This window comes from Pteropus alecto, unplaced genomic scaffold (assembly GCF_000325575.1).
Source record: "Pteropus alecto unplaced genomic scaffold, ASM32557v1 scaffold213, whole genome shotgun sequence".
NCBI classification, from domain to species: domain Eukaryota; kingdom Metazoa; phylum Chordata; class Mammalia; order Chiroptera; family Pteropodidae; genus Pteropus; species Pteropus alecto.
In genome coordinates, this window is record NW_006434829.1 from 5,328,856 (window position 1) to 5,351,784 (window position 22,929).

The window sequence follows — 22,929 nt, forward strand, 5'->3', positions numbered from 1 at the left end:
TGCAGACAAAGCCCTGAGTCCCCACGCCTCCTCCGCCGAGCGGACCCCCACGTGCGCCGCCCCACGCCCCCGCCACGTGGGAGACGAGGCCCCCAGCGCCCCTTCCTCCGCAGCCTCGGAGCACGGGGGCCTCGGGGTGGCCTCTCGGCTGGGCCGCGACCGGCCCGGGGTGGCAGGGGCGGTGCGGGAGTTCGGAACCCAGGTCGCTGGGGGCGGGGGCAGACAAGGATCCTGGAGGCGGCCTAGGCCCACCCCCTCGCGTTTGACAGGTGGGGGGAGCTGGAGCGCGCAGGGGAGGAGAGGGCCCACAGACTTGGAGCATCCCACCCCCGCACCCCGCTGGTCTTGGGGGAAACCCAGGCCCCCCGGGGTGGGGGTTGGACACTAGGCGGCGGGACCCTAGGCCCCCAGCTGTAGGACCCGGGACCCCTCGTCAGTCGGCCCTTTGCCTTCGCCCCCATCTCTCCGCCGGAACCTCACAGGCTTGGTCCTTTTGACCTAAATTCACCTCCGGGCCGCAGCACGTTGTGTATGCGGAGTGGTGCCTTCACCAGCACCATCCGCCTGACTCTGGGACGCGGGTATTCTGGGCCCTGCCCCGCTCGCATTGGGTCTTGGTGCGTGGGGTGCCACCTGCTCTAGCCTCGAGCTTTTCCTGGCTTCCCCACCCCCTGCACTGCCCAATTTGGGAAGCGGGGTGTTTTCACAGCTCTGCCAGCCGTCCTGGCTGCTCGCACTTGGCGCTGAAGAGGGTGCACCTCAGCCCCTGCTACCTCAGCCCCTGCTACCGCCGCCGGAGGTTGGGGCAGAGGGATGGCGTTTGGGAGGCGGGGAACTCAGAGCTGTCAGCAAAAGAGAGGCACTCTGGCCTTGGGGTGGGACATGCAGTGTCCACCTCCGTAGAGGCAGCTTTTCCTTCCTCAACCTGCGCATCCCTAGAGTCCCAGAGAAAAAAACTTCACGTGCCCTAGAGCTGTGCAATCATTTACTACCCTCTCCCGGCTCTGCCACCAGGGGACAGAGAAGAGGATAGCTCTTTGTACCTGTGGGCGCCCTTGTCTCTAGGGCAAGGCAGGGGCTGCAACAGCGGGGAGGGCTTTGGGGGAGTTAGACCCCTCCTCCCAAACCACCCCACAGAAACATGCAGCTTAAGAATAAACAGTGCATGCTATGCCAATGCAGCTTCATGGCGAGCTGGGACCCTCCTTCCAGAATGCTGTTTGTAAACCGTACCCGTATAGAAAACAGCCATTTGTAGTGAGAGCACACAGGTATTTTTTGTAATGAAAATAGCCACCATTTGATGAGCCCCTAAATACTGTGCTATGTGTTGCATGCATTTATTATGTCATTTAGTGCCTATTATGCAAGGCTGAGGTTTTTATCTCCACTGTAGAGATGAGGAGATTGAGGCTCGAAACAATCCTGCAGTGTTTCTAGGAGTTAGCCCCATTTTATGGAGGGGCCCAGAGAGGTTAAGTAACTTACCCAGGGTCACACAGCCAACCCAAGTATATCAGGTCCTAGACCCTTTGCACTTTACCACCCCTTCTAGAGCAAGGGCCCTTGCAAGGCCACCCTTAGCTTCTCGAGGAGTCCAGATTTGTTTACTAAACCAGCCCGTGAGGACACAGATCTAAGCAGGTATGGTGGCGATGCTGATCAACTTAGGCTTGTCTTTGCTGCAAAGCTGTTAATGGCTTGGTAGCCAAATAGATTTACTAATAACTATACAGTAGCTCTCATCAGAGGTGGTCCTACCTTCCTGGCAAGTGTTTGGAAAGGTGCGGGGGTGACATTTGGTCGTCATGTCAGAATCATGCTGAGCATGCCTGGCTTTTCGGCGGGCAGGAGATGGAGATGCCAAATGTCCTGCAAACAGGCCGGATCCGCAGCAGATGTGAAGAGTCGCCCTGCCCTCATGCCCGAGCGCCCGTGTTGAGAAACACCAGGAGGAAAAAGTGCCGTGGTGATGAGGGAAGCAGAGGGCGGTGGGGGTTCCGGAGAAATCTCCTCTGGCTGGCGTGAATCTAGGAGGCTCCCCGAAGGAGGGGTCATTTGCGCTGAGCCTGGAAGGATGGGATGAAAAGTAGAGATTGGATGGGAGGAGGAGCGGAGGGAGCTAGGACGGGATGGCCTCACAGAGGAAACTTTCTGCCGTCTCCTTGAGAACCTCAGCCTGGATCCAAGATGGGCTGGTGGCCGGGGGTCGGGGGAGGCACCTCTATCAGGAGGACGAGGTGGGCCGGGTGGGGCAGGCCAGGCCTGTTTTCAAGGCATTTGGGCTCAGACTTTAACATGGCCCACACAGGCACCCTTACCCCAGCATGAACCCCACCACGAACCTATTTTATGGAAGGGCTCAGAGAGGCTAGGTGACTTGTTCAGGGTCTCTGGGGAACCTTCTCCCCGGCATGCCGTCTTCTGGGGACTGTGAGGAGCATATGGTTCCCATTTCCTTTCCTGATCCAGGAGATTGGGGGCAAACGCTCTTTCAGATTTTCCTTTGGGTCAGAGGTCCTTGTATTGCTATTTTTCGCAGATGTTTTGCTTTCCCAGTAGCTCCTCCCTTTGGACCGGGTTAGGGAGCCCCGGCTCCACAGTGGCACTGCCGCGACCTTTGCGTTCACATCCGTGCCTCCTTTCCTGGAAGTTGAAGCAATTACGGTTCCCTTATGGAGTGGCCTTTTCTTTTTTTAGGCTCTGCTTGTTACCCTACTGACCTGTTAATAATATGTGACCTTTCCTGTCTGGCTTCTTTCACTGAGCATAATATTTTCAAGGTTCGTCCATGCTGTAGAATATATCGGTGCTTCCTTTTTACGGCCAACTAATATTCCTTTGTGTGGATGGACCACATTTTGTTTATCTGTTCATCTGTTGATGGACCCTTGGGTTAGTTCCACCATAAGGGCTTCTTAAGGCCACTTCTTCTGCCTTTGCAGCCTCCAATGAATAAACCATGGGGCATAAGACATTATTTTCCTTGGGTTTGTTCCACCATAAGGGCTTCTTAAGGCCACTTTGTCCATTCTTCTGCCTTTGCAGCCCCCAATGAATAAACCATGGGGCATAAGACATTATTTTGTCACTCTGTTTTCAGGGAGAGGGCGATGGAAGAACGGTTCTTGGGAGTCCGTTGGGGACCAGCTTCCGGGCACGTTTTTCAGACTCCCTTCATTTCATCCTCACCCGTTTCTCAAGAATGCTCGCTCCTTCTCAGCCCATCCCCCCGCTCCCCGCCAAGGGCAGTGCATGGGGAGCGTCTTGGTTTCATTCAATTCCGTTCTTCTCAGTCACCATGACTGGTTAAATGTAGGTCCCCACGTGATTCCATTGGTGTAGATTTTGTGACACTTTTTCTAGGCGAGTAAATCCACAGAGTAAAGAAAGCCTCACCAGGCAGATCGTGCCCCGACCCCCCAGCCGGGCACGGTGTCAGCTCAGTCTCTCCTGATAGCTTTGCCAGGAATGGCCATCAGGGACTCAGAACAGACCTGCTGCCGCTCAGCCCCCTGCCATGTGACAGCCGGGGAAGGTGGAGCACAGATGGTGAGCCTGTGTGTAGGCTGCGTGTTGACTCTGGGTAGGCCGAGTGGCTCCGTTTTACAGATGGGAAAATCAAGGCCCAGGTCCCCAGGGATCTGTGTGGTGTCCTGCCAGGCCTGCTGACCACACCCATTTTCTTGAGGCCTGGACTCCACCTTCTGCGGGAGGCTACGGCACCGAAATCATTCCTGAACGGTTTCGCGCTCCGAAAAATAAGAGTCCGATCTTTTCCTTCTTCCCTGGTTGGTTCCCTTCCTCCAGAAAAGCAATAAAAAGGGGGCATATTTCAAAGGAGGGGAGTCCGGTGAGACTTCGCAAGGAAGGCCCCAGCTCTGGCATTCCCTGCCGGCGGGGTGGTGTTAGTGACCAAAATGGAAAAGGAATTATTTTAGCCCCCGAAGTTTTCAGTTTCAGTTATGTTTGTAGTGTTCCCGATGCCTTTTTTTTTTTTTTTTTTTTAATTCAATTATGAAACATTTTAAGCATTGAGAAAAGCCAAAGTTTTGTTGACTGGCTCATGTTTTTGGAAGGGTGCCCAGGAGGTGATGGAAAGAGGGCAGAGCAGGGCGCCCTGTTTACTTAGTGCTGGCTCTGGAACCCTGATGAGCTTTCACTGAACCCATACTTTTTAGGGGAGCTGGTGACAAGCTCTGCCCAGGAAACTGAGGAATGCAGGGGTTTGGTCCCTGCTCCTAAGGAGCTCCAAGGTGAGTGGTCTGTGACCTATCGGGGCGCACTTTGGAAAAAATAAACGATTCTAGCATTTTTCCCTTTTGCAAAGGAGAGAGAAAATTCCAAGAGTCTGTGGTGCCCCCACTCCCACCCCATCCTGAAAGCTGCTGGGAAACTATTTTTATGTTGTCTCTTTTTATCCCATTGGCTCCTGTAAATAGTTGAGAGATGGCAGTGAGAGAGAGAAAAATGCTAATTGCAACCTGGAGAGAAGAGAGGGATGGTCCCTTAAGGGAATGGGTGGTGCGGGGCCTTGGGAGGCCAAGGGCTTTGCGGCTTGGACACAGGTAGGAAGTGAGTGCGTGGGGAAGGGGTGCTGTGGGGGGTGCCAGAGAGAAGCCTCTGCTGGAGAAGTTTAAATGACGAACCAGTGGTTTGGGTGGGGGACAGGGTGTGGAGGAAGGGACACCTCCCTTATGCATTCTTAAAGCTGCTTTGGAATTTTGCCTTCAATGCCTCTGGCAGAAGGACATTTCATTTTGATTCATCCCAGACAGTTTTCCCCCACTCTGGGTCTAGGGTTAGAGACAGGGTTGGACCCCAGAGCTGGTTCCCGGCCCCTCTTTGCTTCTGGCTGGGGTTGCTTTGTCCTGGAGGCTGGAGAGGGAGGGAGCTAGAATTAGCATCACCTCCAAACGCAGGGAAGCTAAGCCGCAGAGTGGTAGAGTCAAAAGTCTTTCTCTTCATTGCCAATTGCAATTCTAGTCATTTCTCAGCCTCTTCCTTGGGTTCAGTGAAGGATTGGGGCGGGCCGGGGGATTCAGTGGGAGAAGAGGAAGTATGGAAGGAAGAAGGTCCCTAACTCCCTTTTCTGAATACCCCCACCCACAGCCACACCTGCACATTCACACTTACTCTTTAAGGCAGGGCACACCTGGCTTCATGATTGGGACAGTAGCTGCCTAGCAACTCAAGACGGTGGAGCTTCTTGCTCGGTAAGAGTCCAGGGCCACAGGGAACACAGGCTGCAGGGGTCAGGACACCTGGTTCTCCTCTGGGCCTAGCCTGGAGCCTGCTGGGCTGCGTCAGAGAGGTCATCTCACCTCCCCGGGTCTCAGCGACTCCATCTGCAGCCCTCGTGCACGATGATGAAGCTGCGTGCAAATTCTTATGACACGAGTCAGCAAGGATGTAAAATGGCATTGTAATTATAGTACTCTTTAATTTTGCGACGTGATGCCTATGGACAAGATTTGGAGGGGAAGATAAAAAGAGTTAAGTTAGCACGGCGGGATTACAGATCAAAAACAAATCTGTTTTAGTATAAATTAAAACCAGCCACAGGCTTGAACTTGATAGCCACTGGAGCGTTTTCTTGGCAACAGCTTCCGTTTGGGGAGCATTTTCTGTGTGCAGGGGCCGGTGCTGTAGGTGAGGTAGGTATTGTTGTCCCCGGGGTCACATGGCTAAGGAGAAGGGATGTGCACCTGATCACAAGGTTCCACCTCTCTGGGAGCCTTCGATCTCACGCCTGTGCTCTCCAGAGCACTGTGCGATTGTGGACTCCCTGTGCTCCGGCCTCCTCACCGGCGCAATAAGCACGAGAACAGTACCTAACTCATAAAGTCGTCGTGACGATTAAACGAGACGATACACGCAGAAGCCTCCGCGTAGTTCCTGGCACTTGGCAAGCTCCGCCGAAGTCTAACCATCAGCACTGCCGCATCCGCGACAGCCATGGCTGCTGCTGCTACACTGATGTGATTCTTGCGTCGAAAGTGCGAGTTAGTGTCTTCCCTTCGCTCTGTCCTGTTCATCAGCCCTTCTCATCCTTGACTTTTTTTTTTTTTTCTTTAAGATTGAAAAGAGAGAGAGACTTTGGAAGCTCTGATTTCTGCCTGACTGTCAAGGTGAAGAGTGTCTGGGTTGCCAGGGGACAGGCCGCTGCCTGGCAGTTGGGCCTGGTTGGGAGCCTTAAGGCATAGGAAACACCTGGCAGGGAGCTTAGTGGAGAAGCTTTTCTGTCACTCGGCCCCGTGTCATTGATGAGTCACGACACTTCATTGTAAATGACAGAAAACCAAGTGCAAACTAATTTAAGCAAACGTGGGAATTTATCAACTCGTGTAGTTAAAAATTCCTGGGGTACGTGAGCTTCAGGCATGGCTGGATCCAGGTGCCAAACAATGTCTCCAGTGTCACTTCTTCTCCATCTGTTGCCTCTCTTCCCTCTCCGTCGATGCCATTCTAAGGCAGGGTTCTCCCCCACCTTATTGCTCTAAGTTCCACACAATCTTAGAGTAAGACTTAGTAGACAGACTTGGGTCACACATTTACTCTTGAATCAGTCACTTGACCAGAACAGTTGATGCTCAGTTGACCAGGCTCGAGTCACATGGGAACCCCTGAAGCCGCTGGTGCAGACAGCTCTGTGCAGCCACCTTTCCTATGGAAAGACGGGTTCCCATCATGATCAGACTGCTGTTATCAGACTAAGGGAGCATAGATTCTAGGCCTAAAGAAAGCTGACCTGCGAATGGCGTTGGGACGAGTGAAATAAACAGTGACCTCTAGTCAATATGTATTGAGTGCCAGTAGTATTCTAGAAAGTTCTAGGTCCTGAAGTTCAGCAGTAAATAAGAAGGGCAAAGCTGCAGCTCGCAGAAGTTAAATCAAATCAATGTCTTCATGCCCGGATCCTGTGCATTTCTTTCTGAGCATCGTTAAGACTGTGGCTTTGCTCTCGCTCCTCTCACACAGGTGGCGGCCCCAGGAAGGCAGAGGAGTGGGCTATACGTTCCCCTTTGTTAGAGATTTTGGCCCAGCCTGGACTTTATTCAGGACACAGCACGTGGATGTTGCAAGACCATACCTGAAAAACTTAGTCCCTTCCTGAAAAACCCCAACCAGTTTTAGCTCTGCCTGGAACCACTGCATGACTTCAGGGCGGATCAGGAAACCTTTCTGAGCCTTCATTCTCTCATGGGTGAACTGAAAGGGCTGGAGCAGGTGACCACTGACGTGCGCTCTTAGCTCTAACATCTGATGAGCCTCAGAGCAGGGCCCGCAGGGCTGAGATAGGCCACAGGATGTGGAAAGGGGGAGGGCGTGTAAGGTGGCGCTCAGCCTGTCCTTGGTACTCAGTCTGTCCTGTCGGGGAGGCAGGGGGGAGTGGTGAGGACTGTGACATGCTGTCCAAAGCGGCAGTGAGTCGTTCCCGGGAGAGAGCATGGGCCCCGTGCACTCAGAGTGTCCAGTTCTTCAAGAGACTGGACATTTTGGTTTTTATATGAAATCTCTCAGCTCTGAAATGTTAGCATCTTCAAATAGTTTTAAACACAGCATAGGCTAAGCAAAATACGTCAGTGGCCGGATGTCACCCGAGAGTCCCCATTTGCCACCTCTTTGCTCTAGAGACTGTGATGGGCATGGGGATCTGCGCATTTGAAGGCCGGAGCTGTTTTCCCTGCTGTCTGCCAAGAGAGAGCCTTCGTCTCCGGGGAGAGAGTTGGTTTCAAAGAGTCCAAACCAAAGAGCGTTCAAGAAGAGACGTCTGTAAGAGTCGGTGTCACTGAATCTGATAAGACTGCTTGGCTGGGCCAAGGTCCGGAATTTGAGATGTTCAGCTGGTGTCAGAGCCTTTGGCGCTGTGGCTGAGGCAGCCGAGCCTCCCCAGCCTCCTCTTTAAACCCCAAGAAATACCTTCTGAATCGTGGTCTCTGAGGCAGCCAGCTTCTCTGGTTGGGGAGCAGCGTTAGTTTGCTGGGGCCGCCATGGCAAACTACCACAAACTGGGTGGCTCAGACAACAATAATGTATTATCTCACAGTTCTGGAGGCCAGAAGTCCAAGATCAAGGTGTCAGCAGGGCGGGTTCCGTCAGAGGCCCTGAGGGAGAATCCGTTCCGTGCCTCTCGCCTGGCTTCCGGTGGCTCGCCGGCAATCTTAGGCGTTCCTTGGCTTGTAGGTGCAGCACCCCGATCTCTGCCTTCGCGTTCTCATGGCGTTCTCCCCGTGTGCAGATCCCCGTCCAGGTTTCTCCTTTTTATAAGGACCCCAGTCATATTGGATGAGGACCCACCGAAAAGGCCTCCTTCTAACTTGATTAGGTCCATAAAGTCCCTCTCTCCAAATCAGGCCACATTCTGAGGTCCCGCGGTTAGCACTCTAACGTATCTTTTTTAGGGTGCACTTTTCAACCCATAGCAGGTGCTGCGGCTTTGCCCTGGGACGCCCCTTCTGCTCTCCATCAGCTGCCCACAAAGCTCTGGAGCTCTGGCCCCTCCAGCAGCCCCCACCCCGCCCATTCCCACCCCCGTCACTCACGCTCACAGTCCTGGGGGCCTTCTTTCCTCCGCCTAGAACAGGTTCCTGCTCCCCACTCTCCCTGGAGATCTCAGCCTAAATATAATTTCCCCACGCAGCCTTCCTCGACTGCCTTCCCATTCAGATCGAAAGTGGGCCACTCTGTTCTCTTGGATCTCATCCTGGTTTTCTCCCCCAGTTTGTGCTTATAGAGTCACTCGCGTGCCTACCTTTAAGAAATCATGTTTGTTTTGTTTATCCAGAACATAGTCGGTTCTCAGGAATTGTTGAAAGAAAACACACATGAGTAAATTTCCTTTAGGACTTCCCTGGGCCTCAGTTTCCCCAATGAGAGAAGTTACGGCTGGCCAAGTCCGTTATCCCAGGGAGGACATCCTCCCTGGCCTTGGCAGGATCCTTGCAGCTATTTTGGACCCCTTTTGTTGTCCCTTGGCATCAGGGGACCCTGCGAAGGGTGGGACTCGGGTCAAGCATGTCCCTGGCACGCTCACTGGCACGCTATGGCTTCCATGGTGGCTCGTCATCTGGTGAGCAGGTGCAGGTTGGAAACGGCCCCCAGGAAAGGGGAATGCGTTTCTGGGGTGCCTGTGCCACTTGGCTTCCTGGCGGAGGAAGGAGCGCTGCCTGTCATCCTGGCCCAGAGCCCAGGTCCATCTGCTCTAGGAAAGGTCTGGTTGCTGCGTCGAGCTGCCCTGAGAGAGTGGAGGGGAGCTCGGGGCTGCCAGCCCAGGGCGCTGGGGGAGGCCTTTGGAGCTGGACGAAGGAGCCAGGGTTGGGACAGAAGGCTCAGAGGAGAGGCTCTTGGCATTTTGTTAAACTCAAGCATCTTTGCAGAAAGGTCCTTTCCCTCTGGGGCCCTGAAATCAACATCAAATGCTTAGCTGTCCCTCCATCGCACAGGGCCTGTGAGAATTAAATGAACCAGGCAGAGCAGTTAGCTACGCTGGGCTCATGGTAAGTGCTCAGTTGGATGCTAGCTATTGCTGTGATTTTGCAAACCATTATTTTTTTGTACAGTTCTTTTCTCTTGGGGCGATCATTGATAGGTTTCATCAAATCCTGATAGGACCTGTGACCTTATAGGGTCAGAACATTGGCTTGGACTCTGCAGGGGTCAGTGGCAGAAGGTCTTATTCATCAGACCGAATGGCCATGCCTGCCAGGCCTCACTGCAGACCAACGGCTGCCAGGTGGCCTTCAGGAGGCACCCATCTCAGTCTCAGCCGGTGCGTATCTCCTCTCCTCCCTCCTCCAGACCTTAAGGGCCAAGGCCCCTGCCAGACGCCAGTGTGTCAGGGAGACTGATTAAAAGCAGCTTTGCTGGGGGCGGATAGCTTGGTGTCCTTGGCCTGGAGAGGAGATCGATAAGCAGTTGTTTTTTCTTTTGGCAAGAAGAAAAAAAATTCTCCATTAACTTTCTCAGGTGCTGGCAGACTGGTTTTCTTTTCAGGAACTCTGCAGCCCTGCCGGAAGTGGCTTTGAGAGGGAAGACAGGCCACTTCAGCTGCTCCCTGCCCCGGGGGATGCGGGCCCACATGGCCGTGGTTCTGGAACCCATAGAAGAGCAGGCATCGGTACCTCATAGTAACATTCTGGACTCCGCCTGGCAGATAGTAGGCATTCGGCAGGTATTTCTACAAAGAATAGCTTTTTGAGCACTTAACCATGTACCAGACAGGATATTGAGTGCTTAGCTCATTCAATAATCTCATGACTATCAGGCAGGTGCCCATTTTATAGATAAGAAAACCGAGGCCGAGAGAGGCTAAGTCACTTGTCCACGGCCAGCCCAAGCAATCGAACTCCAGGGCCACTGCTTTCCCCTCCTGAGAGACAAGGATCATAAGAAAGATATGCAGAGTAACAGCAGCTGGGGCCACAGAGAACATTGAACTTGAGTTGTATGCTTTCACTGACAGGGAAGCCAAGACAGGAACACAGTTAGTGATTTCTTTCTCAGATACAGTGACGGGGAAGAGGGTGGAGGAAAAGGGAATGGACCAACCGCTCCCTCCCCTGCCTCTCATCCCAGCTCCTATCATGGCTACAGTTACCTTCTGTCTTTTAAAAATTCATTTCTGAATTTTCACTTTTTCGAGTAAATGTAAATCCAGTGCAAAGTAATTCCCGTCCCCGCCTCACTTCTGCAAAACGGGTCTTTTCTCTTGAGGCCTCTGCTACCATTTTCTCGTGTACCTTTCCAGAAATATGTATGCCTGTGCGTTTATGTGTGGAAGGTATGGCCTCGTCCCCTCTCCGCCAACAGCAGAGCTAAAGCTTTGGTTTTTATCCCATGTCACAGTGTGTCTTGGAGCTAATTCCTATTAGGATGTATAGCGTCACCTCTTTTCAAATAAATGCATGGTTTTATCCTGGGGTACAGGTATAGCTCATTTTATTCACTCCATCCCTTATGTTGGGTCCTTTCAAACCCAATCATCTTGTACGTACATCATTTTTTACGTGTGTGAGGGTGTCCATAGGATAAATACCCAGGCGTGGAATTGCTAAGTCATCTGTGCTTTGGGGATTTTGCTAGATATTGGTGAATTTCTCTTCGTTAGGATGGTGCCAAGTTATACTCCCCACAGCCTCACTAAAATAGTAGTATTAGTATTACATTTTTTGTCTTTGCTCATCTGATACTTGAAAAAGGTGGTTTTCATTGTAGTTTTATTATTATTAATTTCGGTCAAATGTACATAACAAAATTTACAATTTTAACCATTTTTAGATGTATAATTTAGCGACATTAAATTCACAGCGTTGTGCAACCACCACTACTTCCAGAACTTTTTCGTCACCCCAAACAGAAACAATGACTCCCCAATTCCCTTCAATTCCCTTCTCCACCAGCCTCTGTTCTTCTCTCTGTCTCTGTGAATTTGCCTATTCTAAGTACCTCATATTGGCAAAATCATACAGTATTTGTCCTTCAATGTCTGGCTTGTTGCACTTAGCATGTTCTCAAGTTCCAGCACATGTCAGAACTTTATTCCTTTTCATGGCTGAATAATCCGGTGTATGGATGGACCACATTCCATCATCAGTTGTTGGACACTTGGGTTGTTTCCACCTTTTGGCCATTGTGAACAATGCTGCTGTCTATCAATACGGGCGTCTATGTATCTGTTTAGACCCCTGCTTTTAATTCTTTCAGGTATATACTTAGGAGAGAATTGCTGGGTCATGTGATAATTCTGCGTTTGACTGTTTGAGCGCCCACCAAGCCATTTAGTTACGGTTTGAATTCTCCTTACTATAACTGAGGCTGAGCATCTTGTCGCACGATGGGGTCTTTTGTTCTTTGGCTGTGAACTCTGTGTTCATAAATCGTTTTGGGACACCGTGGTTATTTCCTTAATGCGTTTCCATGAGAGCAGGGACCCCATCTGTCTACGTCACTGTCCAGATTGCCTGACATAGAAGCTGGTCCATAAATACTTGTTGTAGGATTGTCCCAAGAGGGCAACTGGCATTTCTCTGCCTCTCGTCCAGGTCCTCCAGGGACCACTGGCTTTCTGCTCCCATCTGCACTTCCTCTCTATCCCCTCACTGCCATCCAGTGTTCTCAAGAGATAATTTTATTTATTCATAAAACCTCTCTACTCAGCACTAACTGTTTTCCTGGCATCGTGACGTGGGTGATCAGCACGAAGCCGCCACCGTCCGCATCTGCAGATGTACTCCCTGAATTCTCGGGGCACCTGTGACATTTGTCCGGCAGAATTTGTCAGACACGCGAACCAAAGGTTAATATTCTGTCCTAGAGATGGAAGGAGTTGACAGTCTAAAGGGAGTGTGTCAATCTTATTTTCTTTTAAATTTACATAACATAAAACTAACCATTTAAAAATATACAATTAAGTGCCACTTAGCACATTCACAATTGTACAACCACCACCTCTGTCTAGTTCCAGAACATTTTCACCACCCCGAGAGGAGACCTGTGTCCATTAGCAGTCACTCCACCTCTCTTCTGCCTAACACCCCCCCAGTCCTAAGTGACCCCTCGCCCACTTTTTGTCTCTATGGGCTTGCCTTTTCTAGAAATTTTGTATAAATAGAATCATACAGATGTGACCTTTCGGGTCTGGCTTCCTTTACTTAGCATGATGTTTTCGAAGTTCATCTAGATTGTGCCACATGTCAGTACTTCGTTCCTTTTTAGGCCTGAAACGCATTCCATCGTGTGTATCCACTACATTTTGCTTATCCATTCATCTGTGGATGGACATGGAGGTTGTTCCCTTCTGGACACTATGACTAATGCTATTTGGGTATAGACTTAGGAACAGAATTGCTAGGTCATGTGATAATTCTTTGGTTAATTTTTTGGGGAACCATCAAGCTATTTGACATCAACGTTTTTGACCTCATGCTTGCCTTGTCTGGCAGGCACCAGCTGGGGGCCGAATTAGGAAAACGTTAGATAATAGATAGTCAAGCCTGGCTCCTCAGACGACACAAACTGCCTTGACTCACACTCCCTGGGCACCTGTCTGTCTTCTGATGTGACCCCTGACCCCCATTCTCATTCGAGGATCTTGGGCTGGGAGGCTGGACTGCTGTTTGCGTGGGCTTTGCCGTAAGGGACCTTGAACAAATCCCTTTCCTTCTCTCAACCCCCAGTTCCCCCATTTTCAGAATGGGGCTATTATCATAGCCAACCAACAACCTCGGGTGCTTGCGAGACGATGCCGATGTGTGGAAGATGTTTTGTAAACTGTAGAGTGCTGTCTGAGTCGCTGCCATGGTGAAGTGATGCAGCCCAGATGTCGCCACGCAGAAGTGTTCCATTTAGCCTGCCCAGCATTCAGAAATATTTGAAATAATTGCGAAGTAAAAGAAAAAAAAGAAAAGAAAAAAATCAAGAGAACTCATCTGACATCTTGGGTTTAGGGCTTCTCTTGAAAAACAGTTGGCATGAGCTGGAAGTGGCTGTGGCCTCCATAGGAGGCTTTTGCTGTTTGGGGGTTTTCTCATACTTGGCTCCCACTGGAATTGAATTTGGAATTCTCCTTATGTGTGTGAGGAGGGGCTTTTAAAATAAGAAAATGTGGGGTGTGTGCTTCTGTATAGTCTCAGAGATCAGATCACATCATGTTTTGCAAGATTTTTTTAGGGTGTCAACCCCAGGCAGGTGAGGCACCAGCTTGGGGTAACAGGAGAGGGCTCCACCCCCCCCACCCCCTGGTTTGGGGGTGGCTGACCCTTCCTCTTTCTGCAGGTGGCGCCGCTGCCCCATGGGAGTGCCCCCGTGTGTCCGTGTTGGATGAGGTTCGCGCACGCACCATGTCATCATGCGTCTCTAGTCAGCCCAGCAGCGACCGGGCCGCCCCCCAGGATGAGCTGGGGGGCGGGGGCGGCAGCAGCAGCGAAGGCCAGAAGCCCTGCGAGGCCCTGCGGGGCCTCTCGTCCCTGAGCATCCGCCTGGGCATGGAGTCCTTCGTCGTGGTCACCGAGTGTGAGCCAGGTTGCACCGTGGACCGCGGTCTGACCCGGGACCGGCCCCTGGAGGCCGATGGCCGAGAGGTCCCCCTCGACGCCGGCTCCCAGGCCCGGCCCCAGCTCTCCAGTCGCCAGCTGTCTCTGCAGGAGCGGTCGCAGCTGGACGCGAACGGACGCTGCGTCCACCCGGTCCAGCCCCCCTCGCCCGTGGGCTCCCCGCAGTCGTCACCACGGCTGCCCCGGCGGCCCACGGTGGAGTCCCACCACGTCTCCATCACTGGGATGCAGGTGCGTGAGCCCGTGTTTGCTGGGGCCCAGGGGTCTCTGTGTTAGGCGGGCTCCCCCAGAAGGATTCTTGATTTGGGAAGTGACCCCAGGAAACCTGGTCCCAGAGAGAAGCGAGAAGAGAGAAGAGAGAAGGGAAGTTGACAGAGGGTGCAGTTATGGAGCGGGCTGCCGCCGTGGCCACCGGGGCTCCACCGTCTGGGGGACCGGGGAGACAGGTAGAACAGAAGCCTCAGGGTCATCCCACCGGAGGCGCAGGGACCTGGGGCTTTCACACCAAGTCCCGGCAGCCTGGTGAGGGCGGCTGAGGGTGGGTGACTTGCCCTGAGTGTGGGCAGAGCCGCTGTGGGCTTCAGAGCGAGCTTCTAGCAAAGAGATGCAAGTGCTGGCAGCTGGGGGCTATGCTAGGGGCTCTGAAATGGGAACAGCAGGTCCCCAAGGGACCCCTCGACCTGACAGCATGGCCCCTACTGCCGAGTGTCTGCCGGGCGCTGTGTTCAGCGCTGTGCGTGCGTTTCTCATTTGATCCTTAACAGTAAACTTGGTGGTAGATTGGGACTCAGACCCCCACCTGGTTCACGGGGCCCTGCGCCGTCTGCCCCGCCCTTCTCTGCCCGCCCCCATGTCTTACACTTCCACTGCCCAGTGGCAGGGCTCCATCCTCACCCACCGCCTTATACACCTCATACCCACACTCATTCCCTCAGGCCTGTGCCTTTGCTGTCACCTCTGTTTGGAGCCTCTCCCGACTTTGCAAAGTCACCCGATGTCTCAGTTCGAATGTCACTTCCTCACACAGGCCTCTGGGACCGCCCTCTCTAAGCAGCCATCAGCCCTCAGGCCCTCTCTGTCCTGTCTCCCCATCGACTTTCTTTCACAGCGCTTGTCACCATCTGATTATTTTGTGTGTCTAGTTGCTCGTTGCCTGTCCCCTCTCAGCCGGAAGGTAAGTTCCATAGGAAGTCTTACCCACCATCGTGTCCCCAGCCCCTCTGACAGTGACTGGCACATGGTAGGAGCTCGAAAATATTTGTTGAGAGAATGAATGAATTTAATTAAGAGAAGCCTGGAAATCAGAAATGGTTTTCGAAAGGGGCTGACATTTAACTGCATTTCGAAGGCCGGGTAGAACTTTCATAATTGGAGATGGGAACACACAGAAAAGAACACGCGGGGGGGTGTGCGGCGTACGCAGAGGCCCAGAGGTAGAAGGCATGATGTGGGGAGAAGGGCAGCCAAGGGTTCAGTTAGCTGGAGTATGGGGGGCACTGTGGCATCAGGGCTGGAGGGACAGTTAGAATTGAGTCAGTTTAGAGAAACATAGACCCCACCCCCCAAAAAACACAATAGGGGTTCTTTATCATGTAAAACAATTTGGGAGCGAGGCATTAGGGACTGGAGTGAAGGTACTTTTGTTGCTTTTGTCCTTAAAACCTCATGGTCTCAGGATGGCTGCTGTGGCTCTAGCTTTCACAGCTCTATTCCAGGCAGGAAGAAGGAGCAGGGAAGAAGGACAAAAGCTTTCTGCCTCCTAAGCCAGCCCTCTTCCCTGGAAGCTCTACTCAATTACTGCCTACCTCTTGCTAGCCAGCACACAGTCACTTGGCCACCCTTAGCTATAAGAGAGGCTAGGAAGTGAAGGTTTTTCAGGATTCGGGGGAGTGAAAGCAACACTGGAGAAAAATGCTGGAAACAACTTAAAATGTCTACCAGCGAGGGGAGGGCTCTGTGAGCCATGGACAGCAGGTCAGAAGACACAGGTCACGTGTACACTCTGACATGGAACTACCTCCAGGGAAAGGACGTTGAGAAATGAGTCAGTGTGACACCATGTATGCCTCCTCATACCCCATTCCAAAACAATACACTGCTTTCTACAGGTGCCTGTATGTGCGCATTCACATAGAAAGAGGCCTAGGAGTTTATACACCAGGCTGATAGCAAGGTTTGGGCAGGAGAGGGCTAGATGAGGGTGGCGGGTGCCAGGGGGATGTTGGGTTTATCGCTAATACCCAAAGTTCTGTTTCCGTCGCGTTTCTTTTCCTAGTTTTACTTCATGTCACTTAACATCTCCTCCTCATTCTATTGAGGTACGATGAAAGGAAAATAAACTGCACGTTTTTCAAGTGTATGATAGGACCAGTTCTGATGTATACGTACACCTGTAAGACCATCACCCCAATCAAGGTCACAGACGTCTCCAGCACACCCAGCAACGCATCCCTCCCCCGCACCCCTTTCCCCTGTACCCGCAGACCTGCTTTTTTATCATTACAGATTCGTTTGCAAGTTCTAGGGGTTTATGTTAGTGGAATTGTCGAGGATTTCCTCCTTTTCAGCTTAGCTTCTTTCGCAGTATAATGATTGAGATTTGTCCATACACCGGCATTTCCTTCCTTTTCGCTGCTACATAGTATTCCATCGTTTAGATGCGCCCCAGCTTATTGATCCATTTACCCGCTGATGGACATTCAGGTTGTTTCCAGTTCGACTTTTACAAGCAACACCGTTACGAACATTTGTGTACATGTCTTTGCCTGGACACGTGTTTTCATTTCTCTTGGATAAATACCTAGAAATAGAATGGCTGGGTCGTATGGTGGATGTTTGTTAAGGAACTGTCAAACTGTTTTTTCAAAGAGGCCGCATCATTCTAAATTCCCACCATACGTTCTGACTAAACCAAATGTTTTAGCTCGTCTAATGGGTGTGGTTTTAATTTACATTTCCCCATGACTAATGATGTTGAGCATCTTTTCATGGGCTTATTGATCATTTGTATCTTCTTTAGAGAAATGTCTTTTGAAATCTTTTGCCCATTTTTTAAATTGGGTTGTCTTCCTATTAATGAGTCGTAAGAGCTCTTTGTATATTTGGCTCATCTTTCATTTTCTTAGTAGTGTCTTGAAGAGCAAAAGTTTTAATTTTGATGCAGTCCAGTTTGTCATTTGTTTCCGTTTCTGTTTTGTGCTTTTTCTGTATTATCTAAGAAACCTTTGTCTGTCCCAAGGTCACACAGATTATCTCTTATTGTGTCACTTTATGTTTTTCTAGGACAACATAGTCATGGATTACTTGTTTAATTTAGAATTAACCTTTTATAAGTGGGAACAACATTTAAAAAATGGTTATTAAAAGAGTATGTACTGTTCATTGATTTTTTCGCAGCATACAGAAGCTGCTGTTAGAAGGCAGGCTAGGGGTCACCCCGGAGGAGGCCAAGTGACTGGGAGGTGCTTCCGGGGAGCTGGGAATGTGTTCTTTTTTGATTCGGGTCTGGGTTACAAGTGTTTCGTTTCGTTCGGTAAAAAAACTTTTCTAGCTGCAAACTTAAAATTCGCATTCTGTGTGTTTCTGCTTACTTTCCAGGATTGCGTACAGCTCAATCAATACACACTGAAGGATGAAATTGGAAAGGTGCGTCTCCTAGGAGCCAGGCTGGTTTTCCACATCTAACGGGGTGGGGGGTGGGGCTCTAGAGCTGGGAGTGGAAGAGGAGCCCTTAGAGGTGAGGTTGGGGCAGGGGAGGGTTTTGTGATTTATGGCCAATTTGTTTTGTTTTGTTTTCACGTCATGATATTAACGTGTTTCTGCAAAAGCACAGAGAGTGTCCAGGGACACCCCATATCACTAGGGTGATAGTTAGAGTCCCCCGCTGCCATATGAGTGTTGGTTCTTCCCCCTAAGATACTCTCGCATCTGCTTTTGCTTTTGTTGCTGCCAGTGGGCAGAATCACTGCAGGGGTGAAAGGCTCACGTGCCAATAGAGAGCAAGTGAGTAATAAACGAGCACAGCGTGCTGGGTATCAGGCAGTGGCATTGGCGAGGGCTCCGAGCATGGAGCGGGCTAGGTGTGAGCGTGGAGAGTAGTGAGGTCTGCGGCGAACTGTACCATACGGAAATGACGATGGCTCCATATGGTCAGATCTTTTGATTTTTTTCAAAACAGGCTGATAATCTGGATTTTTATATCCAAGTTTTCTGTTTGTTTTTTTTTTTAAATGTTGGCGACTCATTCAAAACTTTCTAAAAACGGTAAACTTTCTAAAAACAAAATACAGTTGCAGGGCAGATCTGGCCAGTTTGCAGCGTCTGTCTCAGGGTCCTCGTTTTGCAGATCATGACTCTGGATAGTATGTCCTGGTCCTCTCCCTTTATCCAGGGCTCCTATGGCGTGGTCAAGTTGGCTTACAACGAAAATGACAACACCTACTATGTGAGTATCCACATCCCGCTCCCCGCTCCCATCCTCGTCCAAAGAAAGAGCCTCCGTTCCAGCACTCAGCTTCCTGGAAGCTTTTCTCAGCCGTCGCCTCCTTTTATTCTTAGATCGCATTCCTTTTGTGCATTAGGAAGGAAGTGGCATTTCCATTTTACAGGTGGAAATGGGGAGGCGAAGCGATGGCCCAGGAAGAATGAATGAATAAATTCCGCCGATGTCTTATATCCCGACTCTGGGCTACCATTTCTACATCCTCCCATAGCACGGAGAATCGGGCGGTCGTGAGCCAAAATGGCCCTGATCGCTGAGGCTTCGGAGTTAGTCCGATGTGGATTCACATCCTGGCTCTCCCATGTGCCAACTGCACGACCTTGGACAAGTGACATAACTCTTGAACCTCGGTTTCCTCGTGTGTAAAACAGCCAGTCATACCCGTCCCTCGCCTGTCATGTCATTGCATTCATGTCTTGGTGGCAGTGAGTCCCAAGACTCACGGCCTCTCAGATGGTAGAGCTGACCCGGAACCTCAGAAGCACCCTCAGGGCTGAGGGGACCCCATAAATCCAGCTTCCATGCAACCTGGAGTTGCTCGACCCCCTCTGGTGACAGGACTCTCGTGACATTTTCTGAAAACAGCCAGGGGGCCAGGAGCTCCGGCGGGCCTGGAGGGAACGCTCCCGCCGCCCTCCCGCCCGCTTTGGCTGCGACGCGGGGTCTTGGTCTTTTCTCCCACAGGCGATGAAGGTGCTGTCCAAAAAGAAGCTGATCCGACAGGCGGGCTTTCCACGTGAGTTTGGTGGGTCAGGCGGGCCTTTGTTCTTAGGGGCAGGGGCTGGGGCAAGACGATAGGCCCCACTGAACGGTGTCCCCTACAGAGAGTGCCCTGGGTGGACACCCCAGAGACAGCGCTGGGCCGCCTACTGAGGTTCTTAAATTCATTTTTATTAAAAAAAATATTTATTAAAATAATACAGGTTTCCAGCCGAAACTGGATTTCGTTAACCAATGTCACCATAAAAAAAAAATGAATTAAAATAAATAAATAACAAATAAACAAAAATAAATAAAATAATGTAATATAGGTTTCAAGTCAAAAAATCCGTTAGAAGAAAACAGTTGGACGGTTCTTCAAAAAGTTAACCATGGAGTTACCTACCCTATGACCTAGTAATTCTGGTCCTAGGTGTATGTACCCAAGAGAATGGAAAACACATGTTCACACAAAAGCTGGTGCATAAGTGTTATAGCAGCTCTAGTCACAGTAGCCAAAAGGTGGAAACAGCCCAAATGTCCGTCAGTGGATGATTGGATAAACGAAAGGTGGTCCATCCATCCAACGGAATATTACTCAGCCATGAAAAGGGACGAAACACTGACACACGCTACACCATGGAAGAACCTTGAAAACATGCTGAGTAAAAGAAGCCAGACGCAAAAGGTTGCATATTGTATGATTCTACTTATATGGACTGTCCAGAATGGGTCCATTCACAGAGACAGAAAGCAGATCGGTGGTTTCGGGGGCTGGCACTAAGGGGAGCGAGGGAAGACTGCTAATAGGTGTGGGGCTTTTGGGGGGCTGGGACATGAAAACGTTCTGGATTAGATAGCGATGATGGTTATACAGTGTTGCAAATGCGCTAATCGAATTATACATTTCAAAATGAATTTTAAAAAATTAAATACAATGAGGTATTTGAATTATATCAAAAAAAAAAAAAAAGCCATGAGAGAGCAGGAGGGCTTATAACAGGTTCCTGCCGTGCTCCCCGCCCCTTACAGGCAGCCCCCACGTTTAGCTCTTTTAGGAGCTGGTAATTAAGGCGTGTGGTTGAATGATAGACCTGCTGATGAGCGTATGAGAAGCTGCTCCAACATAAGCTCCCTGCCAGCATTGCTGGGCAAAATGTTGGCTTGGGCCATAACCAGAACGTAGATAAGAGAAAAGGTAAACCCCCTCCGATGACCAGGATCCTGGTTTATCCTGCTTATCTGAACTTTGAGACAGATGCCCTCGCGTGTCGTTACTTTTCGATTTATCGACTTGGGGCACGTACTTCTGACTTGCTCTGGAGACGGGTGAGGATTTCACGTGCTCACACCACTCCTTACCTTCCGTCCCCAACCAGACGACGAAACGCTCCGGCGATGTTTCGCTCCTTGTCATTACCGCACTCGTCACTTCTCTCCAGCAGTGCAGCAGGTGTCTCCGGACTCCTCGCTTCGTGGACGAGGCTGTTAGCGCCCTTCCTCTTGCTTAGAACTCCCCTTTTCTCCTTTCACGTCCCGCTTCTGACCCCTGCCCCTTTGCTTTCACGTCTCAAGGCAGATCACGTCTACGTTCGGTTCTGTTAATTACAGATCCGATTACATACAGTGTGACATGATAAGTGTTTTGTTAACTATGGGTCTTTCTATCATTGTGACCTATTGATTGTCAGTCACTGCAGGGCCAAACAGTGAACTCATTCATTGCCTTTCTTTTCGTCATGGTCTTTTTTTTTTTTTTTTGTCTCTTCGGTTCTTATTTTCCTATTTCTGACTTCATTTTATGTCTCTGTTCTATTCATGAGTTAAAGAGATGAGGGGTAATGTTTTCGTCCATCTTATGGGAAAGCTGAGACACAGAGAGGAAACGTGATTGCCTGACCCTGGGATGTTGAGATTGCCAAGCCAGACCCCAGACTTCTCTTCCCCACACCTCGGTGAACTCCTAACTCTCAGTGTGGCCTGGGGCGTGGGATGGGAAGGAGGGGATTAACAGAAGGCCGAGCGAGGGCACTGTGGTTCCAGCTCACTGATTTTCAGCAGCAGAGGAGACAGACGAGAAGGCTGTGTAAAGCACTTAGTGGCATTAGCTACTCCAGCCCTCTGCAGGGGAACGTCTCTTTGCCCTGACCCTGAGATGATTTGTGTCTCCTTCAGGTCGTCCCCCACCTCGAGGCACTCGGCCAGCTCCGGGGGGCTGCATCCAGCCCAGGGGCCCCATTGAGCAGGTGTACCAAGAAATCGCCATCCTCAAGAAGCTGGATCACCCCAATGTGGTGAAACTAGTAGAGGTGAGGTGGGGGGCCCCGGAGGAGGGAGAGGGGCTGGCGTGGTCCAGCATTGGCTCTGTTATTACCCAGACGCCACCCAGCTGTTTTCCAGGGGCAGCCATACCACATCCGACAGCCCGTTGCAGGACTGAGTCGTGGTTACTGCTCCAGGCGCCTTCGCCCGTTATTTCATGCAATCTTCACCTGTCTCTAAGACTATTTATCGTTCCCATTTTACAGATGAAGAACCTGAGGCTCCTAGGGATACTGAGGCTTCCCTTCACCCATTTCTGTCTCTTCGGAGTCGGTTCTCTTTCCAGTACACATATGTGTAATTATAGCACAAAGACAGCCAGAGACATGTAAACAAATGGGCATGGCTGTGTTCTGATAAAACTTTATTTACAAAAACAAGCAGAGGGCCGGGTTTGGTCTGTGTGCTGTAGTTTGCCAACCACTGCTCTAGATCAGCAGTTCTCATATTTTTGGTTTCAGGATACGTTTATAGTCTTAAAAATTATTGAAGACCCCCAAAAGCTTTTGTTTATGTGGGTCATATTTACCACATTAGGATTTAAAACACTGAGAAATCTAAAAAATTATGTATCAGTTTGTTTAAAACAATAATAACCCTACTTCATATTAACATAAGTGATCTTTTTATGAAAAATATATTTTCTGAAACAAAAAACGTAGTGAAAAGAGTGGTGTAGTTTTACACTTTTGCACGTTTTTGTTGTCGTTTTTAATGTCTGGCTTAATAGAAGACGACTGGGTTCTCATATCCGCTCCTGCATTCAGCCTGTTGTGACATCACTTGTCACGTGGTTTCTGGAAAATCCGTGTACACTCGTGGGGAATGAGAGTGAAAAGGCAAATATTGTCTTAGTATTAAAGGGAAAATAGTTTCGACCTTGTGGACTCCCCGAAAGCATCTTGGGGACCCCTAGAAGTCCCCGGACCACATTTGGAGCACCTCTGGTCTAGGTGACAAGGACAAGGAAACCACGTGTGATAAGGTCCTTTACTGAGTGTATGTTCATAGCGTTGTGGGAGGATGAAGTGGGAACAGCCAGCTCAGCCTGAAGGGTCTGGGGACGGCTTCTCAGGGGAAGTGATGTTTGAGATGGCCCAGTTGTTCCTGGGTGGAGAAGACAGGGACAGGCATCACGGGGCAGGAACGGCATGTGCAAAGGGCCAGAGGCCTCTATTTGGTGGAAAGGTGCACCCCCGCCTTTAGAAGGTGAGAGGGTCAGCAGCCGCACCTCCTGGGGTCCACTGGGTTCAGAACTCTAGGTGCGCCAGGCCCTGGGTCTGCCTTTCTGCACAGGACAGGGCTTAGGGCTCCAGGTTGGCTGCTCCGGGCCTCTGCCTAGGGTGCACCCCT

General features: G+C 50.7%; 1 protein-coding gene across 1 annotated transcript in view; it reads left to right on the top strand.

Moving 5' to 3' along the window:
• The first annotated feature begins 1,159 nt into the window (after nucleotides 1-1,159).
• CAMKK2 (calcium/calmodulin dependent protein kinase kinase 2) overlaps nucleotides 1,160-22,929 on the top strand; it is a 44,021-nt gene continuing 22,251 nt past the window's right edge. Inside the window, 6 exon segments of the mRNA XM_015587966.2 lie at nucleotides 1,160-1,969; nucleotides 13,777-14,285; nucleotides 17,652-17,699; nucleotides 18,445-18,498; nucleotides 19,240-19,291; nucleotides 21,430-21,563. Coding sequence (XP_015443452.2) covers nucleotides 1,855-1,969; nucleotides 13,777-14,285; nucleotides 17,652-17,699; nucleotides 18,445-18,498; nucleotides 19,240-19,291; nucleotides 21,430-21,563 — 912 coding nt within the window. The 5' untranslated portion in view covers nucleotides 1,160-1,854.